The 27,221-nt window shown below is 40.8% G+C and overlaps 2 protein-coding genes across 2 annotated transcripts; both read left to right on the top strand.

The window, feature by feature from the left end:
* The first annotated feature begins 155 nt into the window (after positions 1–155).
* DDX5 (DEAD-box helicase 5) lies at positions 156–7,776 on the top strand. The gene is made up of 13 exons (XM_052657660.1): positions 156–349; positions 1,539–1,704; positions 1,888–1,984; positions 2,070–2,203; positions 2,322–2,387; positions 2,625–2,766; positions 2,852–3,012; positions 3,112–3,284; positions 3,608–3,718; positions 3,978–4,039; positions 4,132–4,191; positions 5,445–5,669; positions 5,868–7,776. The coding sequence occupies exons 1-13, from the start codon at positions 306–308 to the stop codon at positions 6,269–6,271; spliced, it is 1,845 nt and encodes a 614-aa protein (XP_052513620.1). The 5' UTR covers positions 156–305; the 3' UTR covers positions 6,272–7,776.
* Positions 7,777–8,898: 1,122 nt separating this feature from the next.
* POLG2 (DNA polymerase gamma 2, accessory subunit) lies at positions 8,899–24,398 on the top strand. The gene is made up of 8 exons (XM_052658345.1): positions 8,899–9,523; positions 13,882–14,008; positions 14,118–14,223; positions 15,026–15,199; positions 16,279–16,419; positions 18,617–18,697; positions 22,309–22,409; positions 24,233–24,398. The coding sequence occupies exons 1-8, from the start codon at positions 8,962–8,964 to the stop codon at positions 24,396–24,398; spliced, it is 1,458 nt and encodes a 485-aa protein (XP_052514305.1). The 5' UTR covers positions 8,899–8,961.
* Positions 24,399–27,221: the final 2,823 nt, after the last annotated feature.

Genomic DNA, 27,221 nt, shown 5'->3' with positions numbered 1-27,221 from the left:
GGATCCCGGAACGCCGGCAGGCGTTAATACCTCTGCGCAGGGGCGGAGTGATTAGGTCATAGAGCGGCTCCCAGCATTCTCTGCGGCGGAGGAGGCGGGCCAGACTATAAAACCGGCTGCCGGGACGCGGCCGGCACCTCATTCATTTCCACCGGTCTCTTGTTGGGTAGCCTTGGCTTCTGTCATCGTCGTCCCTCCGCCGCTGCCGCCCCCGCAAGGCTTTGCCGTCGCCGGAGCCACCTCCAGCGACTCGTCGCACCCGATTCTCTCCGCTTTGCTTCCCGCCAACCGCAACCATTGACGCCATGTCGGGTTATTCGAGTGACCGAGACCGTGGCCGGGATCGAGGGTGAGTGTGGGAACCGACCTGTCAGGCCCGGCGGGTGGGGGATGGGAGACCGATGAGGGTTGCGGGGGTCGGGTGGCGGGGGCAACTCGGCTTCTAAAGACTATTCTCGGGCCTCCGCCATCGAAAAGGGCTTGCGCCATTTTGTTATTTGTCCAAACCTGGAGTTTTTATGTTAACGGTCCTCAAGATTCTTTTTTGTTTTGGAGGGGGTATCGGGGCCCTGATGATTTGGCAACTGTTCGGAGAATTTCGAGCACATTTTTTGAGGGGAGGAAAGCGCAGCGTTTTGAGGCTAAGTCGCCACTATTAGATGTAAGCTTACAGGAATTTTAAGGAATTCGGGGGTTCTGTGGGTGCCGAGGGGGCCGCCTCCGAAGCCGTTAATGCGGCGAGGGTTGGAGGGTGGCCGGTGCCTCGGGAATCGGCCATGTGGCCGAGCCGTGGGTACAAAATGCCGGCGGCGGACATGGCGGCGGCGCCTTTGTTACCCCGCCCGGCGGAGGAGCTCAAAATGGCAGCGTCGAGAAAATGTGGCGCAGAGAGAAATGCGAGACAAAGGGGGAAGCGCCGCCCCAGCGGGAACGCAGCCCGAAGGACTCCGCCCGGGCCGGGACTCCTCCCCCGGTAGTCTCCGGCTCCTCCTCCTGGTTTTCCTTTCGTTATATAATTTTGCTACCTGGGTAGGAAGCCGTTTTGAGGGATCCCCCCAGCTCGATTGGCTTGCCTAACTGTCCCCGAGCCACCCGCCGTGTTCTGCACTCACTTACCTGTGTTGTTCCGCTACCTGTTAAAATCAGAGCTCTTGGTTCAGGACAGCTGCTAAGTAACATCTGTGTTAAGCTTCTGCTTTATTTTTTTTAGGCATTTAATTCTTTCGCTTGTGTGAAAGAGTAGTATCCACCAGCTGTTGTTTGTCCTTGTATCTGAACTCCTAGAGCTTGGCCAGCCAGTTTCCAACCTAGTAAATCCCGGGCTGTAGATTTGTTTTCAATGGTGTGTACTTCGTATAACGGGTAAATGAGGGAGATGTAGGAGATGTAGCACTAACTGGCTTTTGAAAGAATGACCATCACTGAGGACAGCACTTGCACCTCCAGAATCTTTCATTGAGTTTTAGCATGTGCGCAGGGATGGTAAAATAAGTCTGTACATTTTTGAAAATGCAATTTTTTTTTCCCTCAAATTTTAGGTTTGGTGCTCCTCGATTTGGAGGTAGTAGGGCAGGGCCCTTATCTGGAAAGAAGTTTGGAAACCCTGGAGAGAAACTGGTTAAAAAGAAGTGGAATCTTGATGAGCTGCCCAAGTTTGAGAAGAATTTTTATCAAGAACACCCCGATTTGGCTAGGCGTACAGCAGTGAGTAATTTCATGTGGTTTCTTCAGCTTGTAACTCAGTGACATTTAAGTTTGACTAGAAATGTCTTGCAAACTTAAAGGAATGTTAATGTTGATAATTATTAACTTAGGGGTGTGTTGGTCCTGTGTTTAGTTAGGGGGAGTCCTCATGAGATAACTGAATTTTATAAATTTCTTTTGTAGCAAGAGGTAGAGACATACAGAAGAAGCAAGGAAATTACAGTTAGAGGTCATAACTGCCCAAAGCCAGTCCTGAATTTTTATGAGGCAAACTTCCCTGGTAAGTGCTAGTTTCCCCACCTTAAAAAGAAAAAAATCCCTTTCTCATGGCATTATTGACATTTACTTAATTCTTAACATTACAGCAAATGTCATGGATGTGATTGCAAGGCAGAACTTCACTGAACCCACAGCTATTCAAGCTCAGGGATGGCCAGTTGCTCTGAGTGGATTGGATATGGTTGGGGTAGCACAAACTGGATCTGGGAAGACTTTGTCTGTAAGTTTGGGGAACTTTGAGTTAGGTGAGAGGTCCTGAAAAAAAAATGGGTTGGGAATTAAAAGAAATCAGAAGTGTTTTTAATATGACTTCTTTTGTTTGCTTTTCTTTTGTATAGTATTTGCTGCCTGCCATTGTCCACATCAATCATCAACCATTCCTAGAGAGAGGTGATGGGCCTATTGTAAGTGTACATTGTGTTCTCTTAACTTGGTTAACAGTGTAGAGATTTGTAGAATATACAGCAAAAGAAAATTGTGGTGGTTTTATATGGAAAGTTATGTTTTTCAGTGTAGGAAGGGACAAAGCTGCTTTGGGTATTGACAATGTAAATCATCTGCTAGTGTAGCAACAGTAAATTAGCACTTTAAAACTAGAATTCAGGGGTCTCCTAAAGGTGTTCCACTTTCTCTTTCCTTAGTGCTTGGTGCTGGCACCTACTCGGGAACTGGCCCAACAGGTGCAGCAAGTAGCTGCTGAATACTGTAGAGCATGTCGCTTGAAGTCTACTTGCATTTATGGTGGTGCTCCCAAGGGACCACAAATACGTGATTTGGAGAGAGGTATGTAACCAAAAAGGTTTTATTTGTCACTGATCATGCAGGAAGTTCTGGATGTCATGGTTAACTTTTGTGTGTTTAATTAAAGGTGTGGAAATCTGTATTGCAACACCTGGAAGACTGATAGACTTTTTAGAATGTGGGAAAACCAATCTAAGAAGAACCACCTACCTTGTCCTTGATGAAGCAGATAGAATGCTTGATATGGGATTTGAACCCCAAATAAGGAAGATTGTGGACCAGATCAGAGTGAGTGCCCTTTTAAATGTTATCATGTCTTCAAACTAAGCTGTAAATTTGTTCTTGAAATAACAATGACTTTTTTTTTTTTAATCTAAAAATCTGTAGCCTGATAGGCAAACCCTAATGTGGAGTGCTACTTGGCCAAAAGAAGTAAGACAGCTTGCCGAAGATTTCCTGAAAGACTATATTCATATAAACATTGGTGCACTAGAACTGAGTGCAAATCACAACATTCTTCAGATTGTGGATGTGTGTCATGACGTAGAAAAGGATGAAAAGTAAGTGACTAACTCTGAAGACAACTTTACAAGTTGAGTCACTGTTTCACAAGTTATCTTAAAAATGACTTTCAGTTGGGTGGAATCTAAATGCTAATTTGAAATCTGTCATGCTCAAAATTGTTTTGCTTCCTTCAGGTAATTGGCTATTACTGTTTTTTATATTCTTAACAGAAAGAGTATTGTCTTGTGGTTTAAGGGTAAAGGGTAGAACGGTTAAAAGGGTTAAGCAGGTGTTCTCTTGTAGCCCTGTGAGTAAAAGTTGGTGTTTCGTTCATAACCATGAACTTTTTAAAAAATTGAGAATATTTTTTTCTTTCAAGGCTTATTCGTCTGATGGAAGAGATCATGAGTGAAAAGGAGAATAAAACCATTGTTTTTGTTGAAACCAAAAGAAGATGTGATGAACTCACTAGAAAAATGAGGAGAGATGGGTATGTGTGGTTGTCCTCCACTAAAGCAGATACTGATTAGAGCTGAGTTCAGGAGAAGGGGCAAAGTTTAATCAGGGTTGATAGCTCTGAGTTTCAAAGATGGAAATTATCTGGTAGTATACATGTATAGGAAAGACTATACCTTATTTCAGATGGAGTTAAAAGGGTTTGTGACCAAAACGGTTAAAGCACATGGTTAAAATCTACAAGGTTTTAAATTTAAATGCCAGTCTCTTAATGTAACTTTTCTTTAATTTAGGTGGCCTGCCATGGGTATCCATGGTGACAAGAGTCAACAGGAACGTGACTGGGTTCTAAATGGTAAGTATTTTAAGTGTGGGGTCCCACCCCCACCCCCCAAAGACTTAGAATACCATTCATATTGATGGTTGTGTATGTGCCTTCCTTTGCAGAATTCAAACATGGAAAGGCTCCTATTCTGATTGCTACAGATGTGGCCTCCAGAGGGCTAGGTTAGTACAAACTCGAATTCATGGCTTGGTTTCCCAGAAGATACCCATATAATTTTTTTAAAGAAAGTTTATTGCTTTCTTTAACCTCTGCATTTTTTCTAAGTTTTTTTCATATAAAGGTGCAGTCTTTGTGGCAAGGCCTAGGCATGACAATCGGAGGACTCGAGGGGGATGGAGGACTAGTGATCGGCTGGCTGCTTCCAGTCGATTAGAGAGGTGAAAAGCTGAAAGTGTGCCAGTAATCTTCAAAAGGCAGAACATACCACCTCTGCCCCGTAAACTGTTCTCTCCGGGGGAAAAAAATGGAAGTTATCCTCACAGTTCACTGCCGTGGTATTTCTTCTGTCCCATGCTTTGCATGACTGCCATGGTACAGCATTGTTTCAAACTGTTTACTGTGATCTGTGGGTCTTTGAGTTTCAGTGAGTTTGCTGAAATGTCGAAGAAATATTTCCAAACTTCAATGTTCAATGAAATTTTTGTTCAAGTTTGAAATGGAGAGAGCAGCTTTAAAAGGTACTAAAAGCCTTTTACAAATTGGTGAGTACTGGCACATAAGATCTAGAGCAGGAGCAACTTCTCACACGTAGTCAGTGGGAAAAAAAAGCAGTGCTTTGAAAGTTCCTCCCTCACCTACACAGTAGTCGTCATGTCGAGACCTGCCAGAGAGAGACACATTCTCAAGTGAATCCTGGCTTCTTGGAAGCGCTTGCCTAGACGAGACACAGTGCATAAAAACAACTTTTGGGGGACAGGTATGTTTTTCTTGCAGCTGCGGTTGTAAGGTCTTGGCAAGACAAGCAGTGTGGCCAGAATTTTGAACTTCTGATGAGTGTGTAACGCAAAGGACCATGTACATTTTTGATGAAAGGTCCTCAAAATGAGAGCACACGAGGAGGTTGCTGTGAACTTTTAAGTGGCCCTACTGCGCAGAAGCATCCAGATGTCACTTGATGATCTGTAAGGGGACTTGCTAATTTGGGAATGTTAGGAAATACACACGTCCTTTTGACACGCTCCATTATTGGGTGGGTAATGTATACAGATGACGTGTGCTTTTTCTTTGTTTTTTTTCTTCCCCACTTTCAACCTCAATGGTATTCCTACAGGGAATGGATAACCATTTTAACTGTATTTTTTGCAGCCCATACCTTCTTGGGAATACAATTGTCTAACTTTTTATTTTTGGTCTGGCTGTTGTGGTGTGCAAAACCCTGTACATTGCTATTTTGCCACACTGCAACACCTTACAGATGTGGAAGATGTGAAATTTGTCATCAATTATGACTACCCTAACTCCTCAGAGGATTATATTCATCGAATTGGAAGAACTGCTCGCAGTACCAAAACAGGCACAGCATACACTTTCTTTACACCTAATAACATAAAGCAAGTGAGCGACCTTATCTCTGTGCTTCGGGAAGCTAATCAAGCAATTAATCCTAAGTTGCTTCAGTTGGTCGAAGACAGAGGTTCAGGTAAGACCAACCTTTGGTAAAGACGTGTTGGTGGGTGTGGAGTTACATGATTGTTAACAAGTCCATTTGGATGGGATTGGTGGGTGAGGGCAGAAAGGAGTTGAGAAAATATTCTGAAATAGAGCTACCAAATTCTTTTCTGTGTTAGTAATGATTGGTTCCATGGAAATAACCAGTTGGCAATTTTTTTCTTGACAGGTCGATCCAGGGGTAGAGGAGGCATGAAGGATGACCGGCGGGACAGATACTCTGCGGGCAAAAGGGGTGGATTTAATACATTTAGAGACAGGGAAAATTATGACCGCGGTTACTCTAGTCTGCTTAAGAGAGATTTTGGGGCAAAAACTCAGAATGGTGTTTACAGTGCTGCAAATTACACCAATGGGAGCTTTGGAAGTAATTTCGTGTCTGCTGGTATACAGACCAGTTTTAGGACTGGTAATCCAACAGGGACTTACCAGAACGGTTATGATAGCACTCAGCAATATGGAAGTAATGTTCCAAATATGCACAATGGTATGAACCAACAGGCATATGCATATCCTGCTACTGCAGCTGCGCCTATGATTGGTTATCCGATGCCAACAGGATATTCTCAATAAGACTTTAGAAGTATATGTAAATGTCTGTTTTTCATAATTGCTCTTTATATTGTGTGTTATCAGACAAGATAGTTATTTAAGAAACATGGGAAATGCAGAAATGACTGCAGTGCAGCAGTAATTATGGTGCACTTTTTCGCTATTTAAGTTGGATATTTCTCTACATTCCTGAAACAATTTTTAGGTTTTTTTTGTACTAGAAAATGCAGGCAGTGTTTTCACAAAAGTAAATGTACAGTGATTTGAAATACAATAAATGAAGGCAATGCATGGCCTTCCAATAAAAAATATTTGAAGACTGAATTAAGTGGAAATGGTACTTTATTTTACATATATAATGTCATGTAAAACTTTGCTTAGATGGTCTTTTTTAGTCATAAAACTAAGATTGACTGCTCCTTTCTATAATTTTATTTTGGGAAGTGGGGAGATAAGAAGGCGCTTCTTCAAGTGATCTATTCCTATTGCAAGGACTAAAATGCAATTGATTTAGGTTGATTAGTAGTTCTAGCTAAATTGCATAAAGGCTTTCTTTTGGTGCCTCCCCAAATCAGGTGAGTCATTTAAATAGTCATTTAAATGGTGAAAGGAGATAACTAAAACAGGGAACAAGTGTATAGCCCCACCCTTAACTTAGATTGCTTAGTGAGAATATGGATGACTTTGTTCCTTTTGCAAATTTGTAATTTGGGAAAAGTCTTCAAATAACTTTCCGAGAGATTATATTTGTTCCGGGCTGTACTATTAATTACTGAGGCTGAAAGACAACACCCTTGAAGATGGTTGGCCACAAGCTAAGATTGAATTCATGTTCTGTGTTCTCCTGCCAGGGGTAGTACAGAAAGGCTAGTCTTCATAGGCCTCCTGGGGCTCTTAACTAGTCAAACTAGGAGTCATGAATGCCCAGTAATTGAGGGAACTCTGGAGGATTTCAAAATGTAGAATAGGATGAAAGACATCCTCAAATTTAACAGGTTAATCTAGAGGAAACCACGTTACCCAAAGCACAGTGACTATGATACAGGTCCTTTTGTTAGGGTCAACATGGGTTTATTGCTGAAAAGATCTGATGGGTAGCTTTAACTGTGTCTCACCAACCTTAATACTTCATTTGAATGTCTTCTCATGTTTGCAAGGAGAGGGTAGGATTTTACGAGACTTCATTTAAACTGTGGTTATTGAGGCTTTAATTGGTGTTAATGCCTTATCTCTAAAATGTAAAACTAGAATTTTCCAGGGACAAGACAAGGAATGGTATTTTTAGGACTGACATTGAAAACTGATTGACCCTCCAGTAACTTAACAGTTTTCAATAGCATGATTAGTCATTCATTATGACTCTTAAAAGGAGCTTTGGGGGTAGGTTGGAGTATTACGTATTACTGTTTAATGTCTAAGGTGGGCCTTTTAATTTGTAAACACTGGAATGATTGTGGGGCTGTGGAAAACAAAACTATTTACCTTTGAAGTAAGTTTTAAAAGACAGTCCACTTTTTAGCATGTGTGTTGTGTCCAGCCTGTGGTTGTCTTAATAAATGTGATTTTTCTTCCCATTCTCTCTTTTATTTATTTGCGTTGTAGGCCTCGTGTGTTTTCTGGGAGTGGAAAACACATTAATTTTGCCCAGCTTTGCTGTTAATACAGTTGCTTTTCATATACTGTTCTACTGACGTTGCCTTTCACGTGTTCTTGTATGGAAGATTTTTCTGAACCTGTCACACATTAACGTGATGAACCTGTGTTCTCAACTCAGTTGCTAGACCATTCTCTTCATAAATTGCCTTTTCCTGGTATTCTAGAAGAATACAGTAGTTTGTTCTTCCACCTGGGTTAGTCTTCTTAGCCACTTACAGGAAAGTCGGAAGTAGAACTATAATGCGCTTTGAAATAAACCGTTTTCTTTAATCTGGGCATGTACCACTACTTGGGCAATTTTTTTCAGGGCTGAAGTGGAAGTGTGACGTCACAAGCTCTGGAAGGGTCTCAAGGGCCCTCTGGTAGAACAACTGCAGTGTACACCAGTGCTTGGTTGTCTGGTGCGTCCACATTAACCTGTAGAGTTTTTAATATTGGGCCATTCTCAGCAGTTTTTGAAGTGTTTTCAGGTGGTGGGTACAGGTGGCCAAGGGCTTCCTTTTTAATACATATAAAGGGACTACTTTCTCGTCAACTCCCCACACACGTACTTCCAGGAGGGCAGGGAGGATGGCGACAGCATTTTAAGTGGAGATGCACGAGAGGCCTGGTCTCTTAACATTTAGGACTACAACCTGTTTTTTTAAAAGAACTAAGGTTTGTTTTCGGTAACTACGTTGAGAATGCAAATTGCCATTTAAATGAGGTGTATGTAAACGGAAATGTGCAAAACACCTAGGTATTTTGGCAAAAGCAAATGTGAAAGTAAAGCTGATTCTACTGCCCACTGAGGGATAGTATAAAGCAGATGGCAATGATCTAGCAGCAGTCCGAAGGATCTAGACCTTGAGGAAAGGGATCCTGTATTCGCCTGGACGAAAGGGACGGGGCGGCGGCGGCCGGAACGCAGTGACGTACTTCCGTGGGAGGGGCCGGTCTCTGCTCACGCTCACTTCCGTCGCGCCTGCGCAACTGGACCCCCGGGCTCGCACTGTGGTGGCTGTTTTTTGGGATCTGCCAGTTAGTAGGAGACTGCTCTTTAACTCCCGAGGGCGATGCGCTCTGCTCCAGCCATCAGAGCCTGCCAGAGAGTCTGCCGGTGCCTGTTGTCTGGGTTTGGGGGTCAAGTAGATGGGAGGCAGCCGAAACAGTTGTCGGAACGGACAGGCTCCTTCGTAGGGCCCGTGAGGGCGCGAGCGGAGCTACCCCGAAACGAGCCGAGAGAGGCCCCCGAGTCTGGTGGTGAGGGGAGTGAGGCGCTGGTAGAGATCTGTCAGAAGAGACGTTTCCTCAGTGGCACCAAGCAGCAGCTTAGCCGAGATTCTCTTCTAAACGGATGCCACCCCGGCCTTGGCCCCTTGGGCATAGAGTTGCGGAAGAACCTGGCGGCCGAATGGTGGTCCTCGGTGGTGGTGTTCAGGGAGCAGGTCTTCCCGGTAGACGCCCTCCATCGTGAACCAGGTCCTTCACTGCCCGTGGACAATGGCTTCAGGTTAGTTTCTGCAGAAACGCTGCGCGAAATCTTGCAAGACAAAGAGCTGAGTAAGGAACAGCTAGTAGCATTTCTTGAGAACTTACTAAACACTTCTGGGAAACTACGGGAGAACCTTCTTCACGGTATGCTTCACGATTTCATGCTTCAAAATAGGTGTCGGGGGTGGAAAGGCAATCTCGCCCGATTTCACGAATTGCAACTGGCAATTCACGTGGAAAGGAAATTACCTGGATCTGTCTTCTTAACGTAGTTGGGTTTATTGACAATCTTGCTACCTTGGAGACAACTGGTTCATGGGATCGTTATTGTTTCTTGAAAGAATCTGGTTCAAGGATCTAGTAAAGCTGTTTCCCAAGGCAACCGTAGTATTTTGGAGTTCAATTGAGTACTCCTAGAATTAGGACCTAAGTTAAATCGCGTGTTTGAATCGTTGGTTCATTGTTACTAAAATACTAACAAGTATTTCCACAGTTACTCTTTTTTTTTTTTTTAAACACACAGAAGACTTAGCAAGAGCTCGTTTTGGGACTTCCCGTGGTGGTCCAGGGTTAAGACTCCAAGCTTCCAGTGCAAGGGTGTGGCTTTGATCCCGGGTCAGGGAACTCAGATCCCATATGCCGCATAGCCAAATTAAAAAAAAAAAAAAGAGCTCGTTTTTCCAGAGTAACAAGAAAATGCCCTCCCTCAGTTTTTCTTACTGATCTACATAATCTGTTGTTTGAAGAGCCCTTCAGGTAATTTTTTAATTGGCAGAATAATAGGACTGATCAAGTTTTATAAGTGATTCTTGAGTGAATACACAGAACTTTATAGGCCACAGTATACCTTTAAAGTTAAATAGTAAATGATAGTAGAGATCCTGGGGTGGTGGGGGGAATTAGATTTTTTATTTTTTAAAGCATCTCATCTTTGCAACATGTTATCCTTGCCATTTTTTTTTTTATTAAGAGGTACTAGGAAGTAATTTGAAATAACCAATGTCCATGGTCTCTGAAAATTAGTACCTATATTATAACCTTTTAAAGATTTCCTTAATAAACTAAGGCAAACTTAAACTGTTGAGTAAATGTGATAATTTTGATTTGAACTACTTTAATTATTCACGATGGTTTTCCTTTAGGGAAGTTAAATCACTGTTCATTACCATGTCCCAAAACAAATCAGTTTTTTCTTTCCTATGAGAAAATGAAGCATAGCTGTCTTAGATTCATGAAAGTATTTATTGATGAGCCAGACATTCTCTTCCCTTTAAGAAACTTAAATCCATGCATTTGCCTGATCTTTCGGTTGTCTAGTGCTTCTAGCTTTCAAGTACCAGTTTGCCATTTCTTTCTATGCCCCATGCCCTTGCCTTCTTTATCTCATGTCTGAACTATTGTGGTAGCCTCTGCGTATGAATACTTTGGCCACCTGATGCGAAGAGCTGACTCATTTGAAAAGACCCTGATGCTGGGAAAGATTGAAGGAGAGAGGAGAAGGGGATGACAGAGGATGAGATGGTTGGATGGCATCACCGACTCAATGGACATGAGTTTGAGTAAACTGCAGGAGTTGGTGATGGACAGGGAAGCCTGGCGTGCTGCGGTCCATGAGGTCGCAAAGAATCGGACACAACTGAGTGACTGAACTGATCTAAGTATGAACGGTTTTTTAAAATTCTCAGCCATTATATCTCCAAAGATCGCTGCTGCCCTATTCTCTTTCTTCTGTCCTGTGATTAGTTTCACATATGTTAGACTTCCCCCATCTTGTTGCCAACTTTCTTGAACACATTGATCACATTTTAAAGTCTGGTCTGATAACTCAGTTATGTCTGTTTCTAGTATCTGTGTTACTCTGGACTTTTGTTCATTTGGACTTTTCTCTTGATTTTCTAAGTAATTTGTGTGTTAATTATAGAGATAAATTGAAGCTCTGGGTGACGTTTTCTTCTATCTGTGGGCTAGCGGGTGGGGATTACTTTTGCTCTGGGCAGGCAGTTAAGGCATATTTATACAGAAAGTTCATTGACAGCTTCGTTTTCACTTTACCCCTAGAAGGTAACCCTTTAGGTGTCCCTAAGTGAAAGGCTGGGGTGTTTGCCAGGGCCCCTCTTTCTTATGACCTTCGGACTACAATTTTTATACTTCCCAGCCCCCAGCCCCGTACGATGTCAGTGTTTCAGCTTCTCATCTCTGCTACTTCAGATTGGAAAAGCAACACTAAATGTTGCGTTCGCCTGTCTCTCTTCCTTTCTCTCCAAATCTTGGACCCTCAGTCCTTACTGCCTTGATAGCTCTCTTGTGTCTTTAAACAGATTTTGTAAAGTTTCTCGGCTAAGCTTTTCTTGTCAACCAGCTTGCCAATTATTACGGGAAGTGGAAGTCTCAAGTAACTGTTGAACACAGTGTCGTCATTTAGTGAGAATAACCTAGGTGTAAGAAATCTTCAACTTTGGTTTATTCTAAGTAGAAATGTTGAAATTATAGTTCTGAAGCTGTTTTACATATATTTTGTGCATGCCTGCTCAGTTGTGTCCAACTCTGAGCAAATAGACCCATGGATAGATTTATTAGGAACCAAGAGTTTCACTGTAAGGAAAAAGATACAAAGCAGATAAGGATAAACTTTGTAATATTAAATTTGAATTGACTATCAGTATGAACTTATTTTAAAAATACATATTTCCTAACTTTCTTAGTTGAAAAGGCCTAGAAACAATGACAATAGCAGTGAGCACACCTAGAATTAAGTTTCTAAAAGGAAGCAGTACTTGGAGAAATGGCTCATTCCAGGTCTGGGACAGGGACAATATAAGGTGACTTTGGGACAGTTCATGGTGCTAGAAAGCAAAAAATTACTGGAAGACTAAGTATTGTTGTTCAGTCGCTAAGTTGGGTCCGACTCTTTGCGACCCCATGGACTGCAGTGCACCAGGCTTCCCTGTCCTTCGCTATCTCCCAGAATTTGCCCAGATTCATGTCAGTTGAGTCAGTGATGCCATCCCACTATCTCACCATCCCCTTCTTCTTTTGCCTTCAGTCTTTTCCAGCATCAGGGTCTTTGTCATTGAGTCGGCTCTTCCCCTCAGGTGGCCAAAGTATTGGAGCTTCAGCACCAGTCCTTCCAATGAATATTTAGGGTTGATTTCCTTTAGGATTGACTGCTTTGATCTCCTTGTGGTCCAAGGGACTCTCAAGAGTCTTCTCCAGCATCACAATCCAAAAGCATCAGTTCTTTGGCACTCAGCCTTCTTTATGGTCCAACTCTGATATTCATACATGACTACTGGAAAAACCATAGCTTTGACTATACTATACAGAACTTTGTCGGCAAAGTGATGTCTCTGCTTTTTCATTCACTGTCTAGGTATGTCATAGCTTTCCTTCCAAGGAGGAGAAATGGGTTTATGATGAAAGGACTTAGATAGTGGCTTGAAGGAGATTCCCACTGGCTAAATATGGGACAAATTGAACATTAAAATAAATATTGATGGTAATGGATGAGAACACATTAAATAAAAATCTAATCCACAGTGTTAATGAAAAAAATAAGTAATTAAGGCTCTTGGTAGAAAGAGGAGTTGAAGAGAGTTTGTTTTAATAGGAGCTGTGCCGTAAATATAGAAGGAATGCTGGAATAGAAAAACTACCTTTGTAATCCTTGATAGAATAATTCAAGCAGGGGTCATCAGTGAATTCTAAAAGATTGGGTAGAAGATTTTTGGGGAGCAGGATAATAGTGGGGAATGGATATTCACTGCCTTAACTAGTTAATCTAAATCTGGTTTCATTAGAAATGGGATCATTTGATGCTAGGTTCCTCCTATTAGGATGCAATAAGACATAACATATCAACTAGGTAGTATTCTTGCTAAAAATGAAATCATAAGGGAACATCCAGACAAGTCTAATTTGAGAGTAATCTGTGACTGGACTGTACTCAAATCAAAAGTCAGTGTTATTAAAAGCAAAGTTGGAGAAGTCAGAGAAATAGTCTAGATTTAGAGTGATTTAAGAAACCTAATCAAAATGCAGAGTATTAACCTTAATTAGGGAGAAAAAGACAGCAATAAATGGCATTTGGGGGTGACAGAAAATAGAATATTGATCATATGTTAGATGAAATCATGACATGATTAATGGTGTAATAAAGGTGTACAGTGAATAGTTTTAATTTTAGGAGGTGCCTGCTGAAATGTTTGTGGTGAATAAGAAAAAGAAATGTGGCAAAATGTTTACAGTTGGTGAATCTAGGTGAAGGATTTACAGACGTTTATTGTACTATTCTTTCAACTTTCTTGTAGATTTGAAAATCTTCAAACTAAAAAGTTGGAGAGCACTACTTGAAATTAAGTGGTAATCAGCTAAGATCTACTTTAGCTCCGTGTTACTCTGCTGACTGCTATGTTAGCCGTATATTATTAATTTGTCTATAAATTGACCAAAATGATTGGGTTTATAAAACAGATTTATACAGTGATTGATTTATTTTTCAACAGGTGCCTTGGAGCACTATGTTAGTTACCTGGATCTGATAAACAAGAGGCTACCTTTTGGCCTTGCTCAGATTGGAGTGTGTTTTCACCCTGTGTCTGATACTAAGCAGACCCCTGATGGTGTTAAAAGGTACACAGAAAATGGCATATAACTTGGCCTTGTGTGTAAACACTTTCACTTTGGGGTAGATTATATGATTTTCAAATAAATGATTATCTTATATTTCTGATATCCAAAGAATCGGTGAAAAGACGGAAGCTTCTCTGGTATGGTTTACTTCAGCAAGAACTGCAAGCCAGTGGCTTGATTTCTGGTTACGTCATCGACTCCTATGGTGGAGAAAGGTACTGCAATAATTAACCTTTAATTTAATAATGAATAGGCAAATTGTCTAAGTAAGAAGTAATACTTCTCTATAATAAATGAAATTTTATTTGATGTAGCTATGTTATATTTATGAGACGGCTATAAAAATTAATAAGTACATATAAAAAAACTCTTAGTAATGATTTTCATTGTTCTGTAAGACAAAGTTACTTTGGTAAAAGTATTTGTTGATGTTTTGGTCAGAAACTTGTTGGTAAGACTTCAACAAAATAAAGTTCAAATTCTCTTACCTGACATTCCTGACTGGTATAGAGTTTGACCCTTGCCCACACTTACAGCTTTAGCTTTTCCTCCCAACCTCCATGAACTCTCCATGTTAATCAAATGGTCCTGTAATTTACAATCAGGTTTCAATGTAAGCCTAAGAGAGAAAAGCTGAAGTAAGCATTTTTGTCTTGCTGTTGTCTTATTACTCTAACTCTCAGAATCTCCAAATACTCACCTAAAGTAAATGAAAGGATCACAAATACTCAGGCTTATGGAAGGATGAGAATGGTATGTGATACTTTCTTCTGTATCTAAGTTCATGGTTCCTTCCCTTCTTGTTAATTGACCACAGAAAGGCTAAATAGCATCGGCAGTTATTCTCTGTAATTCGTTCAGATTAAAAAACAGTATTTTTAGCAGTATAGTCATTCATATTTAATTCAACTTAACAGGTCTTATATGGAACTTGACCCATTTCATTCAGTTGCTGCAGGCAACTTTACTTTTTAATGTTTATTTTAATATGTTAATAAGACAAACTTTCCTTTCCAGTTTGCTGTGAGTCCATCTAACTTCAGCAGTGGAGATTGTCAGGATGAAGCAGGCCGAAAAGGAAACAAACTTTACTACAATTTTCCCTGGGGAAAGGAGCCAATAGAAACCCTGTGGAATCTAGGCGATCATGAACTTTTACACATGTATCCTGGAAGTGTGGCTCCGTTACACGTATGTTTTCTCTTGGGCTCCTATGTATCCTTTACCCAGATTCTCTAACCATGATCATTTTTAAGATATACTTTTTAAAAAACCCTCTGACTTGTACATTTTATTATTTTTTAAAATTTTATTTATTAGTTTTCTGCTGAGTCAGGTCTTAGTTGTGGTGCACAGACTTAGTTGCCCCGTGGTATGTGGAATCTCAGTTCCCAGACCAGGGGTCGAACCCTTGTCCCCTGCGTTAGAAGGCAGATTCTTAACCACTGGACTACCCTGTGATCATTTCTGAACCATTTGAAAATTAACTGTAGACATGGTGGCTGGCCCAAGACTTCTCAGTACTTCAGTACGCATTTCTCAAGTATTACAAGGACTCACCTATATAACTGCAATGCGGTCATTATGATCAGGAAAGTAACCGTAATCTGCTATTACTGTCAAATCCACAGAACCCTTCAAATGTAATCAGTTATTCCGATCTGTGCTTTATAGGTCCAGGATCCAATCTAGGATTGGATTTCAAGTAGATGTCACGTGTTCTTAGTCCCCTTCCTTTTATCTTTCCTTGTCTTTCATGACCTTGAGATTTTTGAAGAGTACAGGCCAGTTGCTCTGTAGAGCGTCCCTTGGTTGGAGTTTGCTTCATGTGCTTTTTGCTAGGCGTGCCGCAGCAATGGTACTGCCCTCTCAGTGCATCACATCAGGAGGCATGTGATAGCAGTTTGTTACTGGTGATATCACTTTTATCACTTGATTAAGATGATCCTACCAGGTTTCTCCATTGTAAAGCTGATAAGTATTTTGAGGTTGTTCATTGGCAAGTAATTAATAAGTCTTTTGTGGGCAGATACTTTACGTAAAAATAACCTGTTTCTCACCAAATTTTGACCTGCTGAAGTTACAGCATCTTTCTTGCCCAAATCAATGATTACTGTGAGGGTTGCCAAAATGATAACTTTTAAATTAATTTCATCATTCTGTCTAGATTTATTGATCAGTTTGCATTCTGATTCTGTAAGTCTAAAATGTGATTTTAGGAGGTAGTTCTGCTGAATAATGCTTTAGTTTTGTTGTGCTTTTCTATTGAGGGCCGAGACGGGCGGAAAAACGTGGTTCCTTCTGTTTTATCTATAAATGGAGATCTAGACCGAGGCATGCTGGCCTACCTCTATGATTCTTTCCAGCTAACAGAGAACTCCTTTACAAGAAAGAAAGATCTTCATAGAAAGGTACTTTGATATTTCAGAGACAGCCTTGGGAAGTTAAAAATACAGGTTTCTCCCCTCTTTTTTATGTTAGCATACTTGGTTTCTAACATAAACTCTGAATAATAATTTTTTTAATTGAAATATTTTTCAGGTTTCTTAGAGAATGTGGCCACAGGAATAATAAGCAGGTTCTCGCAGAGTTAAAACCGGGAATCCCTACTGGGTAACCCCAAAGGCGTTTCTGTGTGATCTTGGGCAGCTAGAGAGCTCTCTCTGACTCTCAGCCCCTGAGCCTCTTCACTGATGGCTTCCACTTACATCAGAGCAAAATGTTAAATAGCAGTAAGACCAGCCAGACTTGTGCTATTGACCTCTCAGCTTCTGGTCTGACCCCAAGTGGCTGGTCACTGGATCACAGGAGCAAGCCATGGGTCTGGGTCAAGGAAAAGGCTTATCTTAGGATGTGCAGTTTTAGCATCCTTACGGGCTCGAAATCAAGAGAGAGGAGGGGTTGCAGCTGTAGAAGAGAAATGAAATGCCTAATGGAGCAAAATTTTGGAAGAAACAAGAAGGATTAAGACAGAATCAAGAACACATGTTGGTTGGTGGGGGGCGGGGGGTTGTCTTGAAAAGGATTACTTTAAACAGCACGGAGGAAAAACAATAGTATAGATAAAAATAGGCTGCCGGGGCTGTTTAGCCCTTGAAGGAAGCTGTACTCACATCCTTTGTTTTCTTGGGGAATTCAGAAGCAAGATTGTTAGCTTAAAATGTGGAGGAGTAGGGGTTTAAGTGGCAAGAGTTTAGAATAGTCCTATTCCCCTCAACTGTGACAGGGAGCGTCTCCAAATCAAAAGTTTTAACATGTTGAGTGCTCACCTGGCTTCAGATACCACCAGCTTGTAGCTCCACTCTGCACAGTTAGTGATTTATTATGCAGTGTTCATTTAGCCTGATGTGGCCATTCTGGGAGTTGGGATTTATGGGGCATTTGTGGCAAACAAACAAGGGAGAACCCTTCTTTCTCTTATACCCCACTTCCAAACCATCAGCAAAACCTCTCTGACTCTGTCTCCAACATATATCCTGAATCTGGCCTTTTCTTACCACCTCCCCTGCTTGAACGCTGATCTAAGCCACCATCATCCCCACCACCCTGCGCTGAGTGGCCCTTTTGAACATTCATGTTACTCGGCTCCTCTGCTTTAAACCCTCCAGTGAGCTCCTCTTCTTACTCTGGGGAAAAGCTCAAGCCCCTTAAAATGTTTTACAAAACCTTTTTCTTTTTGACCTCCGACTCGTCTCCACGTTACTCAGTCTGCTCCAGCAATACAGACATCATTGTTGTTTCTAGAACATGCCAGGTGTGCCCCCAGAGCCATGTCATCAGTTCTCCCCTTTGTCTGAGTGCTCTTCCTCCAAACGCACAAGTCTTGCCCCTCAATCCACTTTCAAATCTTTGCTCAAATGTCACCTCAGAGAGGAGACTTTCTCTTATCACCTTATTTAAAATTGCAAACAGCCCTCCCCTGGGCCCACCCCTTGCCAACACATATCTTCTTTCTTTCTTTTTTAAGCACTTACTACCTTGAAATACAGAGCTTCCCTGGTGCCTCAGACGGTAAAGCGTCTGCCTGCACGCGGGAGACCCGGGTTTGATACCTGGGTTGGGAAGATCTCCTGGAGAAGGCAATGGCAGCCCACTCCAGTACTCTTGCCTGAAAAATCCCTGGTAGGCTACAGTCCATGGGGTCGCAAAGAGTCGGACACGACTGAGTGACTTCACTTGCTTTTCTTTTCCTACCTTCAAATGTATTACTTTTTAATTTTGTTATCTTCTCCCCATCATGAGGGACGGGGATTTTTGTCCCCACCGCCTAGAACTGTTTCTCGTACCAAGTGTTAAATGGCTGAATGAATGTGTAGCGTGATGGGTTTTGGCAGAGAAAGTGCGAGTGATAAGGCGTGTGGCGCAGGCTGGGTAGTGAAGGCAGCGGTTCCTTCGAAAGGGCATTTCAACTGAGGGAAATGGAGTTGTCAGGAGAGAGGGGAGCATCAAGTGGGTGTCTTTCTGCAGAATGCCTAAGTGCAGAAATCTATGGCAGCTGACCGTAGATGACTGCTAGCTTCATTTTCACACAGAAAATTTTAACTGTTGAAGAAGCTTCGTGTTTGTTGGTGCTTGTCCTTTTTACCCCTGCTCTTTAAATTGTTTTAGGTGCTTAAACTTCACCCTTGTTTGGCCCCTATTAAAGTTGCTTTGGATGTGGGACGAGGCCCAACAGTGGAACTAAGACAGGTGGGTTAAATAAGCTTTAATGTCTTGATTTCAACTATAACCATTATTCCAAGTAAATGAGTAGTTTGCCATCTTAAGTTTTGTTTTGATTCATTTAAAAACTTTTTTGACTAAATAATAAACTGTGGATAAATACTGTGATTAATTAATGCAATTTGGAATATAGCATACAAAAGAAACTGAATACACTTGCATGGATTTTGCTGTTAATGTCATGCTAAGTCATAATTGCATTTTTTAAAATGAGTATACATAATTTTGGTGATCAGAATATTTGTACAGAAGTCTAGTGAGTAACTTCTTACCTTTTCTCTTTTTAACACTTTTTTTTTTAATTGGAGGATAATTGCTTTACAGTGTTGTGTTGGATTCTGCCATTCAACAACTCGAATCAGCCATAATTATATGTATATCTCCCAGCTCTTGAACCTCCCTCCACTCTCCCACCCACCCCTCTAGACCGTCACAGAGCAGCAGGTTGGGCTCCTTGTGTTATATAGCAGCTTCCCGCTAGCTAGCTACTTTACCCAGGATAGTGTTATATCTGGGCTTCCTTGGTAGCTCAGCTGGTAAAGACTCCGCCTGTAGCATAGGAGACCCTGGTTCGATTTCTGGGTTGGGAAGATCCCCTGGAGAAGGGATAGGCTACCCACTCCAGTATTGGGCTTCCCAGGTGACTCAGATGGTAAAGAATCTGCCTGCAGTGCAGGAGACCTGGGTTCGAGCCCTGGGTTGGGGAGATCCCCTGGAGGAGGGCATGGCAGCCCGCTCCAATATGCTTGCCTGGAGAACTCCCTTGGACAGAGGAGCCTGGTGGGCTGCAGTCCACGGGGTCTCAGAGTCAGACGCGACTGAGCGGCTCAGCACAGCACAGTGTCTTATACGTCAGCGCTGCTCTCTCAGTTGGTCCCAGCCTCGGCTTCCCTCACTGTGTCCACAAGTCTGTTCTCTGAGTCTCCCCCTCTGTTCCTTCCCTGCAGACAGGTTCATCAGTGCTGTTTTTCTAGATTCCATATATATGCATTAACATACAATATTTGTTTTCCTGACTTCACTCTGTATAACAGGCTCTGGGTTCATCCACCTCACTAGAACTGACTCAGATTCATCCCTTCTTGTGGCTGAATAATACTCCACTGTGTATTGTATATGCACCACATCTCCTCTGTCCATTCATCCGTCAGTGGACATCTAGGTTGCTTCCATGCCCTCGCCTTTGTAAATAGTGCTGCAGTGAACATTGGGTTACATGTGTCTTTTTGAATTGTGGTTTTCTCAGGGTATACGCCCAGTAGTGGGATTGCTGGATCATATGGTGGTTTTATTCTTAGTTTTTTAAGGAATCTCCATTGCTGTTCTCCAGTGGCACTATCAATTTACAATCTCACCAATGGTACGAGAGGGTTCCCTTTTCTCCCTGTCCTCTCCAGCCTTTATTGTTTGTAGACCTTTTTGATGATGGCCATTCTGACCGGAGTGAAGTGATGTCTCATTGTAGTTTTGATTTGCATTTCTCTAACACTGAATGATGTTAAGCATCTTTTCATGTGTTTATTGGCCAACTTAACATTTTGATACTTGTTGGTATCAGCACAAGCTCTAGATTTGCAATCTTATTTTATTTTTTAATATATCTGATCAAATTAAATACTGTGAAAAAAAGCCGGGGCCTGTTCAGCAGTCATTTCTGTCTGGGTGACTCAGACCATCCGGGACTGAGTGAGGACTCTTGAAAGATTAACTGGCTTTCTTGAGCTCTTGGGAAGGGTCTGGGAAGGTGGTGATAATGAGCTCAGGGAAAGGGAAAGAGAATGGCTTGATTTCCACATTTGCCCCCAGAATTGAGGAAGACTTCCCAAACACCCAGAAGGTACCAAGTTCCTAGGGAGTTTTTTTTTTGCTTGCAGGACAAAGAAGAAGTCTGCCTCTTAGATTTTCATGATTGCTACTGCAGGCCCTTTTCTGTTTCATTTTGTTTCCAAGAAGAATAGTACTACTTGGTGCCCCAGGTGTTTTACCAAACGAGTAGTATCTGTTCTGTTCTTAACTTTTTTCCTCAGCTTTATGACAGAGAGAATCCTTATGCCTGTAACTTTCTGGGCCATGGAAGAGGTTTTGTGGGTTGTTTTTACAGGGATCAGGTTTTGGGATAAAATGAACATGTAGCCTTAATTTCACTGTATCAGTTAGATTGCTCTCCAAACTGGCTGCCCCTGTTTGTGGACTCGTCTGTGACATGAGGGCTCTCATTTCCCCATGTCTTCACCTGGGCTTAATCATGCGGAGAGCTTTTTCTTTCCTCTTCCACCTTCTGTTAGGAAGAGGTCATTTTCTGCTGGCAACCACTAACTCACTAAAACTCCTATTAGTCTTTTTCCTGTTGCTTTCTAAGATTTATTAATATCTTTATTCTCGTTTGTCCCCAAAATACCATATACCTTAACACCCATTTACTTTGCTTTGGTCTTTCCCTGGGAACTTGCTAGAAATGCAAATTCTTGCCAAACCTGCTGAATCAGAAACTCTGGGGTGAGGCTGAGCCATCTGTGTTTTGCAAGCCCTCCAGGTGTTACTGAAGGTAAAGTTTGAGACCCAGTGCTCTAGTGTAAGCACATGCTCTCACGTGACCCTGCCACTCGCCCTTACCCTCCCCCTCCCCACCACGGACATTTGGTAAAGTTTGGGGACAGTTTCGGTTGTCACAAGGTGAGGGAGAGTGCTCCAGGCATCTGATGAAGGCCAGGGATACTGCTAAACATCTTGCGTCAGCAGCACCGGTGAGGAAAATTTTGCTTTAGAGTTTTTAGTTTTGGATTGTTACGGGCATTTTAAATTTTTCTTTTTTCCTTTTTTTTTTTTTTGCATCACCATTTTTAAGAAAACAGTAAACTGTCGTTTACTCATTATTATTTCTGTATTTTCCATCAGGCCTTTGTCTCCAGCATTCCACTGACGCTAAGCAGTCATTCTCTGTTCCTGAAACATTTTCTTTAGTTGGCTTCAGGAATACCACTTTCCTAGTTTTCTTCATACTTTTCTGGCTTCTTACTTTTCTTTGATGTCTCTTCTCTTCAGTCCTCAAGTCTCAGATGAGTTAACATAACCCTTTGGACTTAACTGCTTTTTTTCTGATAGACTCTATTTTGCTTTTGTGTTTTGAGTGATGATAATAAAAATTCTTATATTTAGTGTAAAAATCTGAGAGATTTTCGTTTAGTATTCATGGCTCAGACTGTAAAGAGTCTACCTGCAATGCAGGAGACCTGGGTTCAATCCCTGGGTTGGGAAGATCCCTGGGGATGGGAATGGCCACCCCTCCAGTATTCTTGCCTGGAAAATTCCATGGACAGAGAAGCCTGGCCAGCTGTGGTCCATGCAGTCTCCAAGAGTCGGATACAACTGAGCAACGAACACGCTCTGCAGTGTTTAAATTCTTAAGAAATATACAGCTTATAAATATACAATATATAAAATTATCAACAATATTATGTTAGTAAAGGGATTTATGCCCATTTTAAATATTGAAAAAGATGATTGGTGGTTTCATAAAAATAGGGTGCTACTTCTATCTACTTTTCTTTCGTATTCAGAGTTTTTGTGTTTTTCTCTAGGTTTGTCAAGGGCTGTTTAATGAATTACTAGAGAATGGAATTTCTGTGTGGCCTGGTTATTTGGAAACCGTGCAGTCTTCACTGGAACAACTTTATTCAAAGTGAGAATTATCTTTTTGGTTGCTAAAAAAAATTGTATTTATTCAGAGTTTTTGATTATCTGATGTTTCTTTACTTTATGAGTAACAAACCTCTTCTGAATATGTATCTATAATGTAATTTAAAATTATTCCTAACTGTTCTATTTACAGAACCACACATACCCTTAGTTAATTGCTATAGCAGGAGGCAATACTCAGCAGGTATATTTAACCATGCGCTATGTGAAACCTCAGGACTCCTATGTGTCCTGTGAGGTTTGTGTGCTATGAAGTATGTGTCCCTGAGGTTTGCAGTTTATCAGGAATGGAATTACTCCCATTAGAGGCATTTGTTGAATCAGGACTGTGGGAACCTCAGTGGAGTGCCTTTTTCTTGCTCGTTCTTATGGTTCATCCTCAGGTTGAGTGGAAGGTAATTTCATTCCAGAGAACAGAGAACCGGTTTTCTCAGTTGATCGGTGCCTCTGTTTACTTGATTACTTAAGACTGAAACCTGGATATTGTCCGGCACTCCTCCCTCTCTCTTACAGTCCGCGCCCAGTCCTTCGCTGACTCTTGTCTTCCTCCTAAATGTATCTCACGTCCATTTCTCCCCATCTTCACTGTCCCTACTCAAGTTAAGGCTACTGGTATCTCTTGGCTGAATCATTGGACTAATCTCCTGATCGATCTCCCTGTCTCTGGTCTTAGCCTTGTTATTTCCAATGACTTCTATTTTCCAATAAAACAGTTCATTTCCCTTACTTTGGGGGTTTTTTTTGTTATTTTTTTTAGCTTTTTGTGTCTAATACTTATCTTTTAGGTGATAAATTGTGAAGCTCAGTGTCTTGTTCCTCAGTTCTCTAGTAACTTATTAAATATACCTTTCAGATGATGTCAGAAGAAAAATAGGTTTCAATAGATAGAGCAACTGATGGTTTTATCATATATAAAATGAAGTAGTAGTGCTTGAACCTTCCAATGTTCTCAGTTCTAAAATCTTACCCTTTGAGTCTTAAGGACACTATCAAGTTACATTTGTTCTTTACATAGTAAAGGCTTTATGTCTCAGGATATTTATTTTCTTTGTCCCAGAATATGTTCATTCAGATATATATTAAGCACCTACTATATTTTATGTACTTTGATACAGCAACAAACAAGAGAGCAAAGTTTCCTGTTCTTGTGATACTTATATTGTAGTGGGCTAGAGTAGACAACAGACAAGTAAGTAGATAAATAAGATAATTTCTGGTGGAGTCCTACAAAGAAGAGAAATATTAATGACCTAGTGTGTGACTGGGTAAGCAAAAAGAAGGCCAGTGTGGAATATATTCAGTTATTGCTAAACTAGAAACTGTACGTTAGCATACTAAGTTATATATTAAACATGGGTTTTGGTATCATTTGTTGTGCACTGGATCTTAATATTAGAATAGTTGTATAAGAGAGTTGGGTCTAAAATAATTTTCTTGGATTGTATGCACATACCAAAAGGCCAAGGTTATTCTGAGGTTCATACGTAATATCATCCCAAATGATGTGTTGAGATAACAGTATTTCTTTCTTTTTTTTTTTTCTGACTGTATTTATTTCTTATGTTTTATTTTCTTTTATGGCTTCCAAGCTATTACAATAAGTCAGAAATTTTCTGAAGATTTTATTTTGAAAATGATTCAGAAACTTCAGAAAATGATTTTTGGGTTTAGCTCTCAAGCACGGTCTTTGAGTTTTGTGGCTCTGGAAAGTGACATTGCTTCCAGAGTAATTAATGCTGGTTATGTAGTGAATTTCCAGTTTTTATTTGCACTCATATGTTTTGGTTAACTACTTTTTTTTCTTAGATATGATGAAATGAGTATCCTCTTCACAGTGTTGATTACTGAAGCTACTTTGGAGAATGGATTAATACAGTTGAGAAGCAGAGACACCACAATGAAGGAGATGATGCATATATCCAAAGTAAAAGACTTTTTAACTAAATATATATCGTCAGCTAAGAATGTATAGATTTCAATATTTGTATAATAAATATTCACCTTTCCTAAGCTGGTTGTCTTATTTAACTTTGTTATTGTTGTTTAACCTGTTTGCACTTAAGAAGTGGATGTTTTTGGTGCTTTGTTGTTTCATTGTTTTTACTACTTCTTGATGTATTTCATGGTATCAGAAATATTTTCAACTATAAGAAAAAGACTACTATACTAGATTAAGCAAATTGGGGTTTGTTTTTCTAATAATAAGCAATCAAGGGTTTAGACTGTCCAGAGCTGGTGTAATTTTTTCCTCTATAGTAGTTAGGGACCAAGGCTCTTGCTGTCTTTCCACCATCTTTAGTATATGGCTTATATCTTTCAACTTGTTGCTTCTTGGTCCCAAGGCAGCTGCTGTATTTCTAACCTTCTCAGCTACACTCTAGTTAGAAAGAAAGTCAAAGAGATAAGAACTGGCCAGCCATGACTCTTGCCCTTTTTTTTCAATTAGGAAAGTAAATGCTTTCCCAAACATCCTAACCAGAAGACTTGTTTACTTTTATTCATCAGAACTGAATCACACATTCATTACTAGGCTAGTCATTGTCCAAGGGCGTGAGGATATCATGATTAATTTGGATCAAAGACACTTTATCCTTTGGTGCTACAGTACTGTCTTTCAGCCTCTGAAACGGGTTTTGTTATCAGGAAAGCAAAGGTCTTTATGCACACTCTCAGATATCGAAGAGTAACCTAAAATTAAATTAGGACATTTATTGGCTTTTGAAAAGCAAGCTAAAATAAATGTTAAATGGCATAATCTAACATTAGTATCTGATTCTATAAACGTTTAGGTGCTGATTATGTTTGTGTTGACTGTGTTGTCAGTGCCAACTTGGCAAATATCCCAACTGATGATTTGTGTCCAATGTCTTGAAAGGTTGGCTAACTTGTCTGAGTTGACCTTACCTAGTAGGTTTTTATCTTTTGCTCTTGGGGAGAATTTCAAACACAAAGACGTCTACAGGACAGTATAATTAACTCTATGTACCGATCACCCAGTACCAACAACCATCAACCTATGACCAGTCCTGCCTCATCCACCCAACACCACCCTTCCATATTATACAAAGCAGGTCACAGCTATCACTTCGTTTGTAAATATTTTAGTTCAGGATCTTTTGTTAACCATTTTCATGCCTGAAAAAATTAACACTAGATGATACTAAGGAATTATTGAGAATTTTCTTGAGCGTGATCATGATATTATGGCTTTATTTTTCTTTTAAAAAATCCTTATCTGAAAGACATGTACTTAAATATTTTTGAGTAAAAATATATAATATCTGAGACTTGTTTTAAAATTTAGTTTTAAAAAAGTGGTAGAATATAGATGAAAAATAAGGGTAGTCCTGAGTTGTTGAGTTATGGGTACATGGGTTCATTGTACTGCTTTTTGCATATGTTTGAGGATTATAATAATAAAAAGTTTTAAAAATCATATCTGTAGTATCAGATATCCAGTTATGGGTTTCCCTGGTGGCTCAAATGGTAAAGAATCTGCCTGCAATGCAGGAGACCCAGGTTTGATCCCTGAGTCAGGAGCATCCCCTGGAGAAGGAAATGGCAATCCACTCCAGTATTCTTGCCTGGAGAATCCCATGGACCAGAGGAGCCTGGTGGGATCACCCGTGGGATCGCAAAGAGACATGACTGAGCTACTAAACATGTATCCACTTAGTTTCTATTAAAAACTGACTCATAATTGGATCAGGATCCAAATAAGGTCTACTATTCAAGTTGGTTGTTATCCTCATAGATTTGAGCACTCTCCTGCCCATTTGTACTTTTTTACGAAACGTTTATTTACTACAGTGTTTCCTACTGTTTGGATTTTGCAAATTGTACCACCTTGGTTTAGTTTAGCCGATTCCTCTGTATCTCCAATCCTCTGTATCTCCTATAGATTGGAAATTGAATCCAGAGGCCTGATCACTTTGGTGTGGGGCGGGGGTTAGGCAGGATGATCGGCAGTAAATGTCTGATTGTTTCTCTTGGGGGAATGCCAGCAATCATTGACCAGTGCCCAGATCAGCCAGTTTTTAAGAGGTGGCAAAATGCTGGTACTCTAGCATCTTTATTTATTAGCTAGAATACTTGTATGAAGGGAAATATCTCATCTACTGTTTGCTTAGGGGTATGGGAAAGGTGGGAGAAATGCTGGGTTCGCCCTCTCTAATTCTTTTTCTTGCACAGTTGTCCTGTCTTTTGTCTCAAGTCCTTTTAACAAGACTGTAGTAGTGCTTGAGAGCTTCCTTAGTATCTAATATCTAATATAGAGATTGTATAGTTAGAGTTTCTCTGAGGAGCCCTGGTTTCTTTTGTTGGAAAACTGGAGATTATACCCTGGGTGCCAGGGGTGCTCATTATTAGAAGGTGGTCTTTCTTTCTAGACCTTTTCAGTGTTCAGAGCTGGCAGGTGTGTGTGTGTGTATGTATATGTGACTTAGCTTTACTGAGATATGATTTACATACAGTAAATTGTTTTAAATGTACACATTATGAGTTCTGACATGTGTATAATAACCACCACCACGTGACAATATAGAACATTCCATTATCCCCCAAAAGTCCCCTCATGCCCCTTTAGGACTTTAGGGTTTTGACTTGAACTTCTTCTATCACATATCTGTAATTCCCCACCCCCAAGAACCCTAATTCTCAAGAATCCTGAGAGATAAAATTAGAATGTCCCGCCACACAGCTGCTCACCTCCTTCATCTTAACCACAGCACTCTCAGAGACGGCAACACCAATATTCCCACCATATGCCTACCTGAAAGGTTAAATTTCATTTTTG

This window comes from Budorcas taxicolor, chromosome 19, assembly GCF_023091745.1.
Source record: "Budorcas taxicolor isolate Tak-1 chromosome 19, Takin1.1, whole genome shotgun sequence".
NCBI classification, from domain to species: domain Eukaryota; kingdom Metazoa; phylum Chordata; class Mammalia; order Artiodactyla; family Bovidae; genus Budorcas; species Budorcas taxicolor.
Note: the sequence above shows the minus strand (reverse complement) of the source record. Positions and strands in the feature narration are given on the sequence as shown.